Raw genomic sequence first — 15348 nt, 5'->3', positions numbered from 1 at the left:
ACCCCGTGGCAGAAGCTACCTCCCAAGAGAGTTAGCCGAGCCCCTGCCCTGTTGCTGGGGTGGAGCAGGCACCTCTCTGGGCTTCGTTCACCACGAGCTTTCAACTTATCCGGTCTGTTCATGCTACTCAGAAACAGAAACCGTCCGAGTCGCAAGGATCTGCAAACCTAGATACCATGCGAATGTCAAAAGCCACTGGCTTTTTGGAGGGTTTTAAGTGAAAGAAACGCCATTCATTAACAGGACTCAAAACAAAAAGTACTGTTAAGTTCACGTGTTTCAAAGCTCCTGGTTTTCAGTAAAACAGAGTAAGCCGGGACGGGAGGATGAGCCACACAGGGATTGCGTCTGACGAGCGTGGTCAGAAGCTTCCCGTGAGGAACGCAGCGTGTCTGAGCTGGGGCGTTTTTTGCATTGAAAGGTAATCGTTAGGCATGAAAACATCAAAATTAAGTATTAAAATCCTAAGGAGGATAGTAAAACATGCTTATCAGAAAAAAAAAATAGCCAGGGAAAGCTTCTCATGCCTTCTTTCCCTAGGAAGCTCTTCCAAATGGAATGTTTTACAAACACAGATATTAGAAACACAAATACCTGTCCTCAGGCCGCAGCTGGCACCACTTACCTGCTCTAACACAAACGCTGCTCCGGAATCAATGGCTCCGCCCAGCTCACGGTACTGACCGGAGTACCTGATGTAGCCCCAGGTGAGAAGTGCGATTAGCAGCAGCCCAACCATACAGTTGAACAGCTGGGCCACCACCTCCAGCCCGACGAAGCCAGTGAGGCCCGACGCGATGTACAGCGCTACGATGCCCGTGAAGAGCACGGCGGGCGTCCGGAAGGTGCTGAAGATGTTCTTGCTGCCGTTGTGCTTGCAGAAGTTCTCGTACAGTTCCTTGATCTCCTCCTCCAGCTCCTGCTGGTAACGAAGGCTAAAATCCTTCCCGCCCATCTTCTTGGTCTTCTTAAAGTGGTCCAGAGCAAGTTGTCTGAATTCACCGTGCTTCTCCTCTAGAATGTCTGGAGACAAATACGGTTTCTCTCCCCCACACACCTAAAGAAAGATAAAGACACAGTGTGTTGAAGATCCCTTCAAACGCAAGTGCCAAATACAATTTAAGAAGTAAAACACTGAAAATTTTAGAATATTTTTTAAAGAAGTTGAACCACTTTCTTTTCTTTTTTTGTAAGAGATTAATTATTTACTTTTAGAAAGAGGAGAAGGGAGGAAGAGAGGGAGAGAAGCAACAATGTGTGGCTGCCTCACACGTCCCCTACTGGGGACCTGGCCCGCAACCCAGGCATGTGCCCTGACTGGGAGTTGAACTGGCGACCCTTTGGTTCACAGGCCAGTGCTCAATCCACTGAGCCACACCAGCCAGGGCTAGAATATATTAAGATATTAGAAATTAACTAACAATGATAACCAAGACCAATACGGTCTAGGTTCACTGCCTCTGAAGGGACATCTGAATTCCAGCGGCGCGTTGCTGCATGAGACCCATGGCGGGCAACAGAGCTTCGGCTGGAAACACTGCCAGTCACGAGGCCCCAATGACCAGGGTGACCTGAGTCCATCCAGCCTGTTGCCTCACCATCTTCAGATACAGTGAACGGGATCAAGTTCGGGCTTTCGAATTCAGGTTACAGATATTTCAGGATAAGATGCACACCCAACATACCTCTTCCATGTTGTTGTAATAAATGTCCTTGGCAGAGGCTGCGGCTGCTAAATTGTTGGCTTCGGCAGTGGCCTTTTAAGAAAGGAAAGCATGAGCTATAAATCCTTCCGCTTTTAACGTTCTTCTACAAATAACCGTGAAAAATTTTTCTCTCCCCTTATTCACCGTTTTTCCTTTTTTATTATCCTGCTATTTTTCTAGGTTTCCATATAGCCCAATTTATGAAATAAAATATACCTTTTCTGCCAAAAATGTTCCCACACATAAGAATCTTTATCGTAAACTATATATCTGAAAATTCCTTTGCTTCAAAAATTTTTAAAGATTTTATTTATTTATTTGTAGAGAGGAAAGGGAGGGAGAAACAGAGGCAAAAATCAATGTGTGGTTGCCTCTCACATGCCCCTCACTGGGGACCTGGCCCGCAACCCAGGCATGTGCCCTGACTGGGAATTGAACCAGCGACCCTTTGGTCTGCAGGCTGGCGCTCAATCCACTGAGCCACACCAGCCACACATTTAAAATTGCTTCAATTTTAAATGTTAAAAAAGCTGCAAGTCAAAAAAGGGAAACAAACTGTCTTTACAGCATCAATCCCGACCTCCAGCTTCCTGAGTGAACATGTTTTTCCTACAAAAGGAATACATGTGCGGCAGTCAGGGACTTCGTGGTCAGCACACGAAAGCCAGAAACCATGTTTTAACCACACGACACTGTGAAAACACCAAACGCTGATGGTGAAACTAATTGAAAATACAAGACCCGATGAGTCAGCAGTAAACAGATGCCTAATTGACACATCAGGGCACATCCTCCCGCAGCAGACGTCAGAGAACAGAAAAGCGACCTGTCTCATGTGACCTGGGAGAGACGAAATGGCTCTCACGGTGTGTTTGGTGGGAAGACCAGCCCAGGGAGAGGCCGTTCTCTGTGCACCAAAGCACCGAGAACACAGACGGGAAAGCCGGAAGGCAGCCGCTGCTGGAAAACGCGCTGACAAGGAGCGGGGCTCGCTGGCACGACGGGGAAGCAGGGCCACAGCGCCGCCTTCTTGAAGGACGCTGCTTCGGGACCCAGATCGCCCCGCGCGACCGACGGCATCACCGGGGAGTCCCAGGACTGCATACCTGAAGCATGGACTTGGGGTGAGGCAGATCCTCTCCTTGGTAAATTTTAATGTATGCCTTAAAATGTAAACACAAAAACAGTCACCAAAAATGTCATTGTCATGATTTATCATACTCTTAATTTGTAGGAGCGACCAAACAACTGTATTTGCCTCCAGACCTAGATCAACACCCAGGAATTAGCAAAAACCACGACACACCTCTGCGTGCAGGTTAGCGTTTTTAGTTAACTGCGATGTTCTCAAGCAGCACAAGCCTTCCACGGCTCAGATGCCCACCAGGCTCCCCATGCGCGCTGGCCTCTCCACTACCTGTGGGCAGAGTGACCGTCCGCCTCGAGGTGGCCGTGTCACATCTAGGTGCCGTCTCCTCCTACTCACGGCAGCCTCCTAACCACCTCCTGCGCACACCATCGTGCCTGGGGAACAATCTTCCTTTAGCCACAGTAATCGCTCCTCTGAGAGTGCGAAGAACACCCATTTGCTTCTCAGGCCAACACTGCCACCCTGTGGTCTGCTCGGGGAAGGACACGGGAGTCTGAAAATGCCTCCCACCGTTTGCCCCAGGGAACTTTCCCCTAAGCTGTAATTACAATACAAGTCGGTTTACGACCTAGACCAGTTTTACCAAAAGTCAAACATTTTAATATTAAAACCCATAATTACCTTAAAATACTCCAACAGCCCTCGGCAGGTGACTTTTGAGCCATTGATCTCCTTCTCCATTAAATTCGAGGGGTTTAGTATGTATGGAATCAGCACCTGCAACTGCTCTTTGAACTCGCTGGCGATATCTGTTCACAGGACCACGAAGAAGGAAACAATAAGCCAAACAGACCCTCCGGCCAAGGTGAGCACCACACACTCGCAGGTCCGTCCCGCTGTTTCTGCACGCTCTGGTCTGAAGTGGGGCCATGCCCGCAGCAGACGGACCCCTGCTCTCCGGCACCTCTGTTGCCGCCTTCCGTCTGCGGCACCCGGCACCGCACCCTCCCCGCTCCAGAAGAGACCGTGCAGGACATCCTCGCCCTGGTTTTCCTGCTGGGAGGGGCACGCCTACTCCCTAGCCTCTCGAGAAACTTAACTTTCTCAGGGCAGGCCCTTGCCGCACCCTCATGCTCCCCTAAAATGTATTAGAAACCACTACTCATCCATTTCTTTCTTTTTTTGGTCATTTGTTAACCTTAGAAGCAGAAGAACCCCCAGTATTTCATGATACTACTCCCTTTCACCTCCTCAGAGAGGCCCCCTGGAAACCACCCCACAGGGAGAAGCCTGGGGAAGGGAGAAGCCCGCCGGCTCGGAGAGGTGGCCGCTTCTCCGCAGGGTCCACACGGTTCCCACAGAGGGCTCGGGAGAGCCCGGAAACAAGAGCGCTTCGTCAAGGTGAGAACTAGCAGCAGGTCAACGACGAAGTCACAGGAACCCGCCCTACGTCATCCAGCGCCTCCCAAGGTTTCCCACCAACTCCAGCCATCAGCTGAAAAGAGAGCGGCAGGAACCCGCAGCGAGGCGGGAGCCCGTCAACACTCCACCACTCCAGCTCGTGACACCGAGACGCTCGGCTCTCACTTATTCATTCGGCAGTCTGGGGCGCCTTTTTGTGGCAGGCCACCGCGCCAGTTGGGTGGACAGCAATGACTATGACGACAGTGGTTTCTCAGTGGTTCCAGTGACAAATATCACCACAGAAATCTCAGTTGAAACACTTCAGATTACTTTATTTCCTTAGATTATATGACCCTCTAAGAGGGATGACTCGGTATTAAAATGACAATGTAGACTCCCGGAAAACATTCAAAACTATGTTTAAAAATCTCTAAAGCTGCCCACCGGATAATCACAATTAACACTTAAAATACCCCCCTTCCCTTTTTGGCTCTTACATATTGCTAAATTGTTTTTGTAACAGACTGTATCGATTTATACCCACCAATGTAGTGAGAAGGCATGTGTACTACTCTCAACACCCCAGAGATTTTTACTGTTTGTAAAACCTACTGGTGACAACCAGGGCCCCGGCCCTTCTGTGTCTGGCAGCGCCAGAGACTGGAGACTCGGAAGGGGCCTCCCTCCTGCCGAGGCCCTGCGGAGCCGGGGAGCGGCTGCGAGGGGCTGAGCCAGTGCAGGAGGCGTGAGCCAAACCAGAGCAGCGAGCTCAGTGCGTGTGAAGCTGTGGCTCTCGGCTCCTTCGGGAATACCCACAGTCGCGACGGGCGACTCAATTTCTGGCAAACTCAACTCCTTCCTACCCCAAGTTGGACCCCAGCATGCTGGCACACTGATCTTGGACTTCCAGTCTCCAGACAGACAAGAATAAATTTCTGTTGTTTATAAGCTACAGTATTTTGTTACAGCAGCCCGAACAGACTAAGACAGTTGGGAGCACCACTGGGCATCTAAAAATGGCAACTATTATCATTTTTACTGGGAACCTCAGAAGCTCAGATAAGTTTATAAAGAAAAGTGCTTAGTCTAGCCCTGGCTGGTGTGGCTCAGTGGACTGAGCTTGGGCCTGCGACCCAAAGGGTTGACAGTTCAATTCCCAATCTAAGGCACATGCCTGGGTTGCAGGCCAGGTCCCCAGTAGGGGGGCGCAATAGGCAACCACACGTTGATGTTTCTCTCTCTTCTTACTCCTTCCCTTCCCCTCTGTCTAAAAATAAAGAAAGAAAATATTTTTGTTTAAAAAGTGCCAAGTCTAACGCAGGGGCACACTGAGGGCTGGCCACTCAGTGACTGAAGGTCTCGTGGATAAGGAACAAAAATAAGACAGCGGAACCCGAGAGCCCCAACTCTGGTCCCTGTGAGCCGCCATCTGGCCAGCACGCCCCGAGAGCAACACGTGGCTCGGCACCACAGGTGAGGCGGGGAGGACAGCCGTGCCGCGCAGCAGGCTGTCTTTCTTCAGGGAGTTAATTTTACCTGATAAATATCAGCTGACTGGTGCTTAGTCTCCCTTCACTGAGCACTGGTGTCTCTGATAAACCAATAATCACAACGCGCCTCTGAGAAAGAGCACGAACGGGGATCACCCCCGCCGCGTCACACAGAGACACGGAGGCGCGCCGATCTGCCGCTCATGGGCAGGCAGAGGGCAACTGAACCGGACGACCAGACTCGACTGCTCCTCCTAAGAGAACACACTATTTCTCCTGAGCATTCACTAGATTCTTAAGTGGTATATTCTGGTCACTATTTAATTCCAGAGATCAAATCCCGTATTTGAAACACCGCCACCTGTGACACACCTTTCAATTTCCCATCGAACTCGGGGCTTGTGGCCACCTGGAGCCCTGGGTGCGGCAGCAGGAAGCAGGACACGCTGGAGAAGCACGAGTGGATGTGGTTGCGGACGTTCTGGATCTCCTCGTGCTGCTGCTCCTTCACCTGCCGACGAGACCGACAGTTCACAAAAGCCCGTTTGTTCTTCTCCACTAGGAGCCGCTAGTGAAGGGAACTAGGACAAAGGAGAGACTTCCCAACTCTGGCGGGTCGCAGTGGCCTATATTTTTTCCAGTGAGCACACGCAGAGTCCTAAGAAGCAATGAATGCATGAATTTGATTAACTATGGCTTAGCTCCTACAGCTACCACCAAAGAACAGGTAATAAAGAGTTTCTTTTAAAAAGAGCATTGCACAATACTTAGGAAGAATAACAGGTTTGTGGGCAGGAGGTAGGATCTAACCAGGTGGTAATCATCGACAAAGGGCTCCTGTGTTTTCCTTTTGGAAAAAATGCAAACTAGGCCTGTTTATATTCATCCTAAACCAAATAAGAATTCTGAATAAGAACAACAGACTAAAGTTCTGAATGTGACATTCTAAAGGCACACACAGAATCTGGTGTCAAATGTGAAGTGGAAATCGCCACCAAAGCCTGGGCTTCTGCTCAGAGCTCTTCTCCACAATCCCCATGCCCCGTGTACCCGGGTTCTCGCATCTAAAACACGAGTCTGAGTGTGTGCTAATATGCCTAAGTATGTAACACACTTAATATAATTTCCCACAGTCTGCTTGCAATACCATCGATAAGGCAAGTGAGAACGTCATCACTGCTTTTAGGTGATTCCTCATACTATACTTCTACCTACCTGTAGGCGCTTTTCCAAAAATGCCATTCCTCCCTGTAGTCCATAGCCGTACTCATAAGGGAAGCTCCAGTCTCGAACCAAAAACATCAGCGTCTAATTAGGAAAAGAGCAGGACATATTATAAGGCTGCACAAATCCACTGTCAAAACGACAGTCGACGCACTTCTCTGCACAAGGCCGGCTCCTTCAAAAGAGAAGAGAAAACCTGCTGAAGGGCCAGCCGAGCCCGTGCGTCTCAGGAGCCCTGCACACACGTCCACCTGAGGCACGTCCGGGGCACGTAGGGGAGCACGGCAGAGGAGAAACGCGGCACTGGCTGGTCACACGCCGGACCCGCGGCACTTTTCGACAGCAGAAAAGGAAACCAGTAACCCTTAAAGCTCCTCTCAACTTACGGCAGTCACCATGCATCCCGCCCCCGTGAAACGACGGGCCAACACAGAGGCCAGCGAGCCTCTTCCGCACTCGGACAGGGAGGACACGCTTTAGGCTGCTGCGCACGAAGCAGCCACGGACAACACGTGTTCTAAGCGCGCTCACTCTGTGTTCTAAGGAAACCCCAGCTCCCGACACTGACATTTACATTTCAGATAACTTACACGTCATAAGATATTATTCTGCTTTTGATTTCTTTCAACTGTTTAAAAACGTAAAAACCATTCCTGATTCATGGGTCATATAAAAATAGGCAGCTGGTCAGATCTGGCCTGTGAGCTGTAGCTTGCTGATCTCTGAACTAATATAAAGATATAAATGACATTTATAATTAACATCGTACCTGAAAGGGTTTTTGGAAACTTTCATCCATTGCCAAACGACCATATTCCGTGAAGAGCTTTAAAAAAAAGTTATAGTTTATTAGCCAAAATTACTTAAAGTATTTCTGTAGCTATTCTTTATCAAAGTATGCATCTAACAGACTTCACTACTACCTACACGAAACCAAAGTTCTAGTTTCAGAAGCCCACAGGAGCCATGAACCTTAACATAACCTTGAATCTGCTTCATATCCCACATCCCAATCCAGTAACAACCCCAGAGTCCAACCACTCACACGCCACGCGGCCTGGAATACTGCAGCAGCTTCCTAGCTGGCCTCCCCGCCCCTCCCCATCCCCATTCGCAACATGGCAGCCACCACGACTCTGTTATCAATAAGGTTAGTTAGATCACATCCTGCCTCTGCTCAAACGCTCCAACCCCAGTCAATCTAAAGCCAGCCCTGACAGTGGGATCTCTCCACGCGGCCCCACCTGGCTGTTCCCCAGACCTGCTGGGTGCGCTGCTGCGGCAGGGGCCCCTGTCTGACCCCCTCCCTGCCTGTACTGTTCTTTCCCATGACATCTGTGCACCTAGGTCCCTCTTTCCTTAAGGCCGTTACTCAGAGGGCCCCTCAATGAAGCCTTCCACAGCCATCTCCTTAATAAGATTACAATTCTCCGCACAGTATTTCCTACCCTGTGCCTGCCTCTTTAATTTCTCTCCTTACCATGCCCCACTACCTGAGATCCTGCACCCGCACTCACCCTGGTTCCTGTCTGTCTTCACTACGAGCCCTGACACTCCAGGGGGCAGGAAGGTCTCTGCATCATGCACTGCCTCCAGCAAGAGCCCCGGGACCACAGTGTGTATGCCATTCAAATGACAGAACGGACACATTCTTGGAGGTTAGTGTTTACACATACATTTACCTCTATTTCTCTGTGAAGCTTCACTAAAAGTACAGCAAAAAGAAGTTCAAAAGTTATAAACTTCAGGACAAAGATGATGAGAAATAATATGACAGCAGACAAGAGTTGTCAAAAATATTGGAAGGAAAACAGACAAACGAGAACTGTCTCAAGTTTTGGCTTTCTCTGCCATAAGACATCTGCAAGAGACAGGGGCTTTCCAGAAATAAGCACATTTTTCTCAGCGGAATCCCTGAGAGGCTCAGAAATTAGCAGCACAGTTACCTTGAAGGAAGCGGTGAGGAAGGTCACCAAAGAAAAGGCTGGAAGTCTCTGGAGAAAGCACCCCACACGCCCAGGCCCTGCTCCCCCCCCCAGCTCCAGCGCCCTCCTCCTGCCCCCACTGACGTGGAAGACACGCATTCGGGAGAGTGTAACCCAGAGAGGGCATGTGTGGACACTGACTCCAAACTCAACTGAGTAAGCAGTCCCCTTCCTTATTGGAAATGAGTTCTTAAATCAAAGTCTACACACATACCAAGCAGAGAAACCCCGTAGGCCCTCACACCCAGCTGGGGCCTCAGCAAGCTTCTACGCCCCACCAACCCAGGCAGGAGTTTAAAGAATTCTTCTCTGGGGAGCTGGAGAGCCCAGGAAGAGCAGTCTGCAAACACAGACATTTAGAGGTTGAAACGAAATAGCTAAATCATCTTCCCCCATCACCTGTGATCCAAAACAACACATAAAGCTCGACTCCTACCAAAGCTCCCTGTCATATCTTTTCAGCGGCTTGCCGTTAAATATAGACAGTTGAGAACCACCAGACCTTTGAAAAAAGCTTCTAGCAGAAAAGATAAAAACTCATGCCCTTCAATTCTAGAATATCATCTTATATCATCCCTTTTGTAATTTCTTTCCCTCCATTTTCTTTCTTTTGTTAAAATACCTATTATTAGCCTTGGCTGGCGTAGCTCAGTGGATTGAGTGTGAGCTGTGAACCAAAGCATCGCAGGTTCAATTCCCAGTCAGGGTACATGCCTGGGTTGCAGGGCCATGACCCCCAGCAACCACACATTGATGTTTCTCTCTTTCTCCTTCCCTTCCCTCTCTAAAAATAAATAAATAAAATCTTTAAAAAATAATTTAAAAAAAATATTATCAACGTGTTACTCTGACCTGAATTGATCACCAGCTTCTCCCTTCTTTCCGTGCCCGCTGTTCCCCCCCCACCCCCTCCCACTCCCCCCACCAGCTCCCTCTGATTTCTCTCCTCCTCTCTCTTTGCTTCTCTTCTCCCCCCCACCCCCCATTTCTACTCTTCATCTTTTATTCAACCTGCCAGGGAGATTTTCTCCAATTTATCTTCTAACTCCTCCTCTACTGAATTTTCCATTTCTGCTATCATAGTTTTCGTTTCCAGCAGCTCTCTTTTGTGTTCTGAGTGTTGCCTTTTAATAGCATCACCCTATTGTTCTTTCTTGGGTGCAACAATTTGAACATCTTATCTGAGGATATGAATTTACACAGAATGAAGAAAAAGCCCACACGAAGGTACATTATCATGAAAATTCAAGCCAAGAATAAGATCTTGCAAGCTTTAAAGAGAAACGGAGGTCACGGACAAAAGGTCAGGAATCAGATGGTGTGGGACTTCACCGCTGGGAGCTGGAAGGCGATGGAGCAACGGCTTCAACTCTAAAAGAGAAATATCTCCCTCCTATAATTCTAGGATAAAACTAAAACATTCTCAGACTTAACGAGACCTCAAAAAAGTTATCTCCTCCGCATCCTTCCCATCCTTCCTCAGGAAGCTACTGGAGAAGGCACAGGATTAAAGGCAGAATAAACAAATAAAAGATTAAATGGGATCCAAATGAGAAAGGAACTGAGAAGAAGTTGCCAGGCCCTGATTTCAACCTATATTATAAAACTTAAAAAAAAAAAAAAGAGTCTGGTACTGGCACGAACGGCAGAGAGTGGAACAGAACACGGAGCCCAGGACAGCCCGCGCCGCTTTACGGTCGGTTTACGACAAAGACGACGAGAACGTACAACGGGGAAAGGACGGTCTCCTCGACCCCAAACACACCGGGAAAACTGGGGGGCGCGCGCCGGGGAACAAAACTGGGTTTTGTTCCAAGCACGGACATGAACTCGGACGGATTAAAAGCCTGATTGTGAGACCCGACCACAGAGCCCCTCGGAGAAAACCGGGAGGCTGACCTCCTTGACACGGGACTTGGGGATGCTTTTTGGATCTGACAGCAAACACAAAGGGAACAAAACCAGGCACAAATAAATGAGGCTGCGTCACACTAAAAAGCTTCTATGCAGCAGAGGACACCACTGACAGTGTGAAAAGAACCCACTGAACGGGAGAAAAGATCTGCAAACCATGCATCAGCGAAGGGTTAGTATCCAAAATACACAAGGAACTCATGCAACTCAATAGCAAAAAAAAACTTCTTTAAAGCCAATTAAAATTGGGCAGAGAATCAGAATATTGCCCCACAGAAGACATATACATGGCCAACAAACACATAAAACGGCACTGAACGTCCCGAATCGTGAGGGAAACGCCAATCAAAGCCACAACGAGATAGCACCGCACACCTGTTGAAATGGAGCATCAGAAAGACAAAGTGTTGGAGAGGATGTGGAGAAACGGGCCCTCTTGCACACTGCTGTAGATTGGTGTGCACTTTAAACAGTTTAGAGGTTCCTCAAAAAATTAAAAACAGAACTACTATGTCGATCCACCAATTCCCCTTCTGGAAATTAACCCAAAGAAAATGAAAACTTGACTCAAAAAAGACACATGCACCCCATATTCATTGCTGCATTATTTACGAAAACCAAGACACGGCAGCACCCTAAGTGTCCACCGGTGAATGAATAGATAAAGATGTGGCATATGTATGCAATGGAATACCCCTCTGCCATAAAAGAAGCAAATTTTGCCATTTGCAATACAAATAGACCTTGAGGGCATTATGTGAAGTGAACTAAGTCAGATAAAGAAAGACAAATACCATATGATCTTACTTATATGGGGAATCTTAAAAAAAAAAGGCCCCAGCCTGCATGGCCCAGTTGGTTAGGGCACTGTCCAGTAAACCGAAGGGTCATGGGTTCAATTCCAGGTCGGGGCACGTGCCTGGGCTACAGGTTTGGTCCCCAGTCAGGGCATGTGCAAGAAGCAACCGATGAATGCTTCTCACACTAATGTTTCTCTCCCTCTCTCCCCCTTCCTTCCCCTCTCTAAAATCAATAAGCACATCCTCAGTGAGGATAAAAAATAATGATAGAAACCAAATTTAAAACAAAACAAGCTCGCCCTGACCACACGGCTCAGTTGGCTGGGTGTCAAAGTGAAAGGGCTCCAGTGCGATTCCTGGTCAGGGCACGCCTGTGGGTGGCACGCCCGGTCCCTGGTTGGGGCGCACACCAAGGGAGCCGATCGATGTTTCTCTCTCACATTCATGTTTCTCCCCCCCCTCTCTAAAAATAAATAAATAAAATCCTTCTTAAAAAAATAAGTGTCGCAGGTTCGATTCCCAGTCAGGGTACATACCTCGGTTGCAGGCCATGACCCCCAGCAACCGCACATTGATGTTTCTCTCTCTTTCTCTCTCCCTCTCTCCTTCCCCTCCCTCTCTAAAAATAAATAAATAAAATCTTAAAAAATAAAAAATAAAATAATAAAATAAGCCCCAGCTGCTGTGGCTCAGAGGATTGAGTGCCAGCCTGTGAACCAAACGGTGGCTGGTTCCGATCCCAGTCGGGGCACCTGCCCCGTCAGGGCTGTGCACCAGGCCCCCAGCAGGGGACTCGAAAAAAGCAGCTGTCGACGTATCTCTCCCACATTGATGTTTCGCTCCCTCTCTTTCTTCCTCTCTTCCCCGCTCTCCAAAAATAAATAAACAAAATCTTTAAAAAATATAAAATAAAACACAACAAAATAAAACAAGTTCACGGGTAAAGAACAGACTGGTGGTTGCCAGGGTTGCAATACTGTTTAACTATTTTAAACTACATGTATGTGTGTAACTTTTGTTCAAAACAAATTGTTGCTTTAAAATAAAGTACCTAATACACATAAAATACTATATAAAGACAAAACAAAAACACACATAAAATTATATAACACCCATGATCTCCTATCTATAATTCTGAAGTTCAAAAAACTCTAAAAACCCAAGTTAAGCAGCAAACTCATTTGAAGAAAAACATACCTTGAACTGATGTGAGCTTTTTATTTTTGTCTTAAAACTTTTACATGATATACTATGATGTTTTAATGAGGGATATATACCTGTAACTGTTGAAGATCATCTTCCTGAATGTTCTGGGACAAATTATAAATCTAGAAAACAAAAGTCCAAATTGATACTATTTTACCTTACTTCAAACAAAGCCCAAATAAGCCTAAAGCATTGAACAGGAAGTTCTGTGCATTTAACAATTTGCATATAAAAATATGAAGTCTATTCAAACAGAAATATTATCTGTCCTTTGGGAAACTATGCAAACATGATTAAAATAACCTAATTCTTCCTTTACAGTTTAAAATATAGTTTTCTTAAATTCTTACCAAATCTGCTTTTCTGATCTGATGCAATTGCAATTTCCACTTTTCAACTTTTCTTAGAGTATTTTATATAAATGTATAACCCAATTGGAAAAATAGCATAGGCTCCTTCCTGAGCCTGCAAGAGTTAACTTGTATCTGTGGTCTAAAAAGAACATTTACATATCACCACAGGAATTCTGATAACAGAAAAGTAACTGAAACTACATGCAATCTCTTTATCGTACTTCCCCCACACACCTTTTCCCTAGTCGGGAGGTTTTACCTGCACAGAACTGGTCATGGTGCTCAGCGCGAAGATGGTAGCGCAGTCCTTCACGGTGGACTGGCTGTCGAACGCCCCCTGGGTATCCATCAGGACAACTGCAACCTTGAAAACAAGGGGGAAAATAGGTTAAAGTGCTAAGGGGAAAATGTAAAGGGGAAATTGGAAAGTACAGGTGACATTTAAACGAGGCTTAAGCACCTGCGTATAGGTTCTGTCAGAAAAGTATGATTATTTATTTAGGTGCCCAGTTCCGAGCGGAGACCTTTACTGGAGATGATCTGCTCTGACCGAATACAATGACACAAAACGGAGGCCTGTGGAGCCGGAGGGAAAGAGGGAAAAATTGCCCCACCAACTGAAACAGCCAAATTAACTCACTCACCAAGCCAGTAATTTGGATGTCTTTTGTCGTTAAAAAGAAATTTACAATACCAACTCACTTTTTTAAAAAGCGATGATTTTAAATTTAGGTATAATCCTAAATTTAATAAAACATATGGGCTGGAATATTTTTGACATTTACCTGCAAGGTTGTATTCAACCCTCAAATTTCTAGGGTTTTCTGATAGATTGATAAAAGAAAACTAATGTTTATTTTTTTTAAGGTTTTATTTTTTAGAGAGAGGGGGAGGGAGAAAGAGAGGGAAAGAAACATCAATGTGTGGTTGCCTTTCACATGCCCCCTACTAGGGACCTGGCCCACAACCCAGGCATGCGCCCTGACTGCGAATCGAACCAATGACCCTTCAGTTCACAGGCTGGTGCTCAATCAACTGAGCCACACCAGCCAGGGCCTAACGTTTATTTTAATCTTTACAAAAGACAGACCACACCAAAGAGGCCAGAGGAAAGCAGGAGGATCTAGGCTATCACTGCACTCCGCGGAATCTAGCTAAGCTTCAAAAAGGACCTAATGACCCATTCCCACCCAGAAAGTGAGACTTAAAAGTTCAGAAGCAGCCCTGGCTGGTGTGGCTCAGTGGATTGAGTGCCAGCCAGCCTGCGAACCAAAGGGGCACCAGTTCAATTCCCAGTCAGAGCGAGTAACAGGGTTGTGGGCTGGGTTCCCAGCAGGGGGGCATGCAAGAGGAAAACAGTGGATGTTTCTCTCACATTGATGTTTCTCTCCCTCTTTCTCCTTCCCTTCCCCTCTCTCTAAAAAAGTAAATAAATAAAATCTTTTTTAAAAATTTAGAAGTCAACAGCAGGAGACACAGCCACAAGCACAAGTGGCTGCCTCTGGAAAGAGTAACTAGACGGTACAAGGGCTGCTCCTTTTTATTATCAATATTGCAATATTATTTAACTATTTAAACTATGCATATACATATTACTTTGTTAAAAACAAAATGTTGCTTAAGAAAAGCAAGTACCAGATACATATAAAATACATACAAACAAAACAAAAATACACATATAAAACCATGGTCTCTTAGCTGTAATCTGAAAGATCAGCAGAGGCCAGGGGGTGGGAGAAGAGGGAAACGAGGAGTGACTGCTAATGGGAGCTGAGGTTCTTAAGGGGGAGATGAAAACGTTCTGGAATTAGATGGTGGTGATGCCTAAGCAGCTTTGCAAGTGTACTAAAAACTGCTGAATCATACCCTTTTAAAGAACAAATTGTATGGCATGTAAATTTATCTCAACAAAAAAGAGCCAATTATGGCATCTATTTGCTAACTTAAAAAATGAGGCTAAAATAGGCCTGGCTGGTGTGGCTCAGTGGATTGAGTGCAGGCTGCGAACCGAAGGGTCACTGGTTGGATCCCCAGTCAGGGCACATGCCTGGGTTGTGGGCCAGGTCCCCAGTTGGGGGTACACGAGAGGCAACCACACATGGATGTTTATCTCCCTCTTTTTCCCTCCCTTCCTCTCTCCCTAAAAATAAATAAATAAAAACAAAAATATGAGGCT

At 46.8% G+C, this 15348-nt stretch overlaps 1 protein-coding gene across 1 annotated transcript in view; it reads right to left on the bottom strand.

Annotated features, from left to right (window-relative positions):
• Nucleotides 1-15348, bottom strand: part of ATL3 (atlastin GTPase 3) — a 33276-nt gene that overhangs the window by 3429 nt on the left and 14499 nt on the right. Inside the window, exons 4-12 of the mRNA XM_045855056.1 lie at nt 13432-13536; nt 12891-12941; nt 7684-7740; nt 6906-6998; nt 6063-6201; nt 3478-3605; nt 2813-2869; nt 1686-1757; nt 626-1057 (exon numbers count right to left, since the gene is read on the bottom strand). Of these exons, the coding sequence (XP_045711012.1) occupies nt 626-1057; nt 1686-1757; nt 2813-2869; nt 3478-3605; nt 6063-6201; nt 6906-6998; nt 7684-7740; nt 12891-12941; nt 13432-13536 (1134 nt within the window). The remainder of the gene's footprint in view (nt 1-625; nt 1058-1685; nt 1758-2812; nt 2870-3477; nt 3606-6062; nt 6202-6905; nt 6999-7683; nt 7741-12890; nt 12942-13431; nt 13537-15348) is intronic.

Source organism: Phyllostomus hastatus, unplaced genomic scaffold, assembly GCF_019186645.2.
Source record: "Phyllostomus hastatus isolate PE091 unplaced genomic scaffold, TTU_PhHast_1.1 phas_scaffold_11, whole genome shotgun sequence".
Classification (NCBI taxonomy): domain Eukaryota; kingdom Metazoa; phylum Chordata; class Mammalia; order Chiroptera; family Phyllostomidae; genus Phyllostomus; species Phyllostomus hastatus.
Note: the sequence above shows the minus strand (reverse complement) of the source record. Positions and strands in the feature narration are given on the sequence as shown.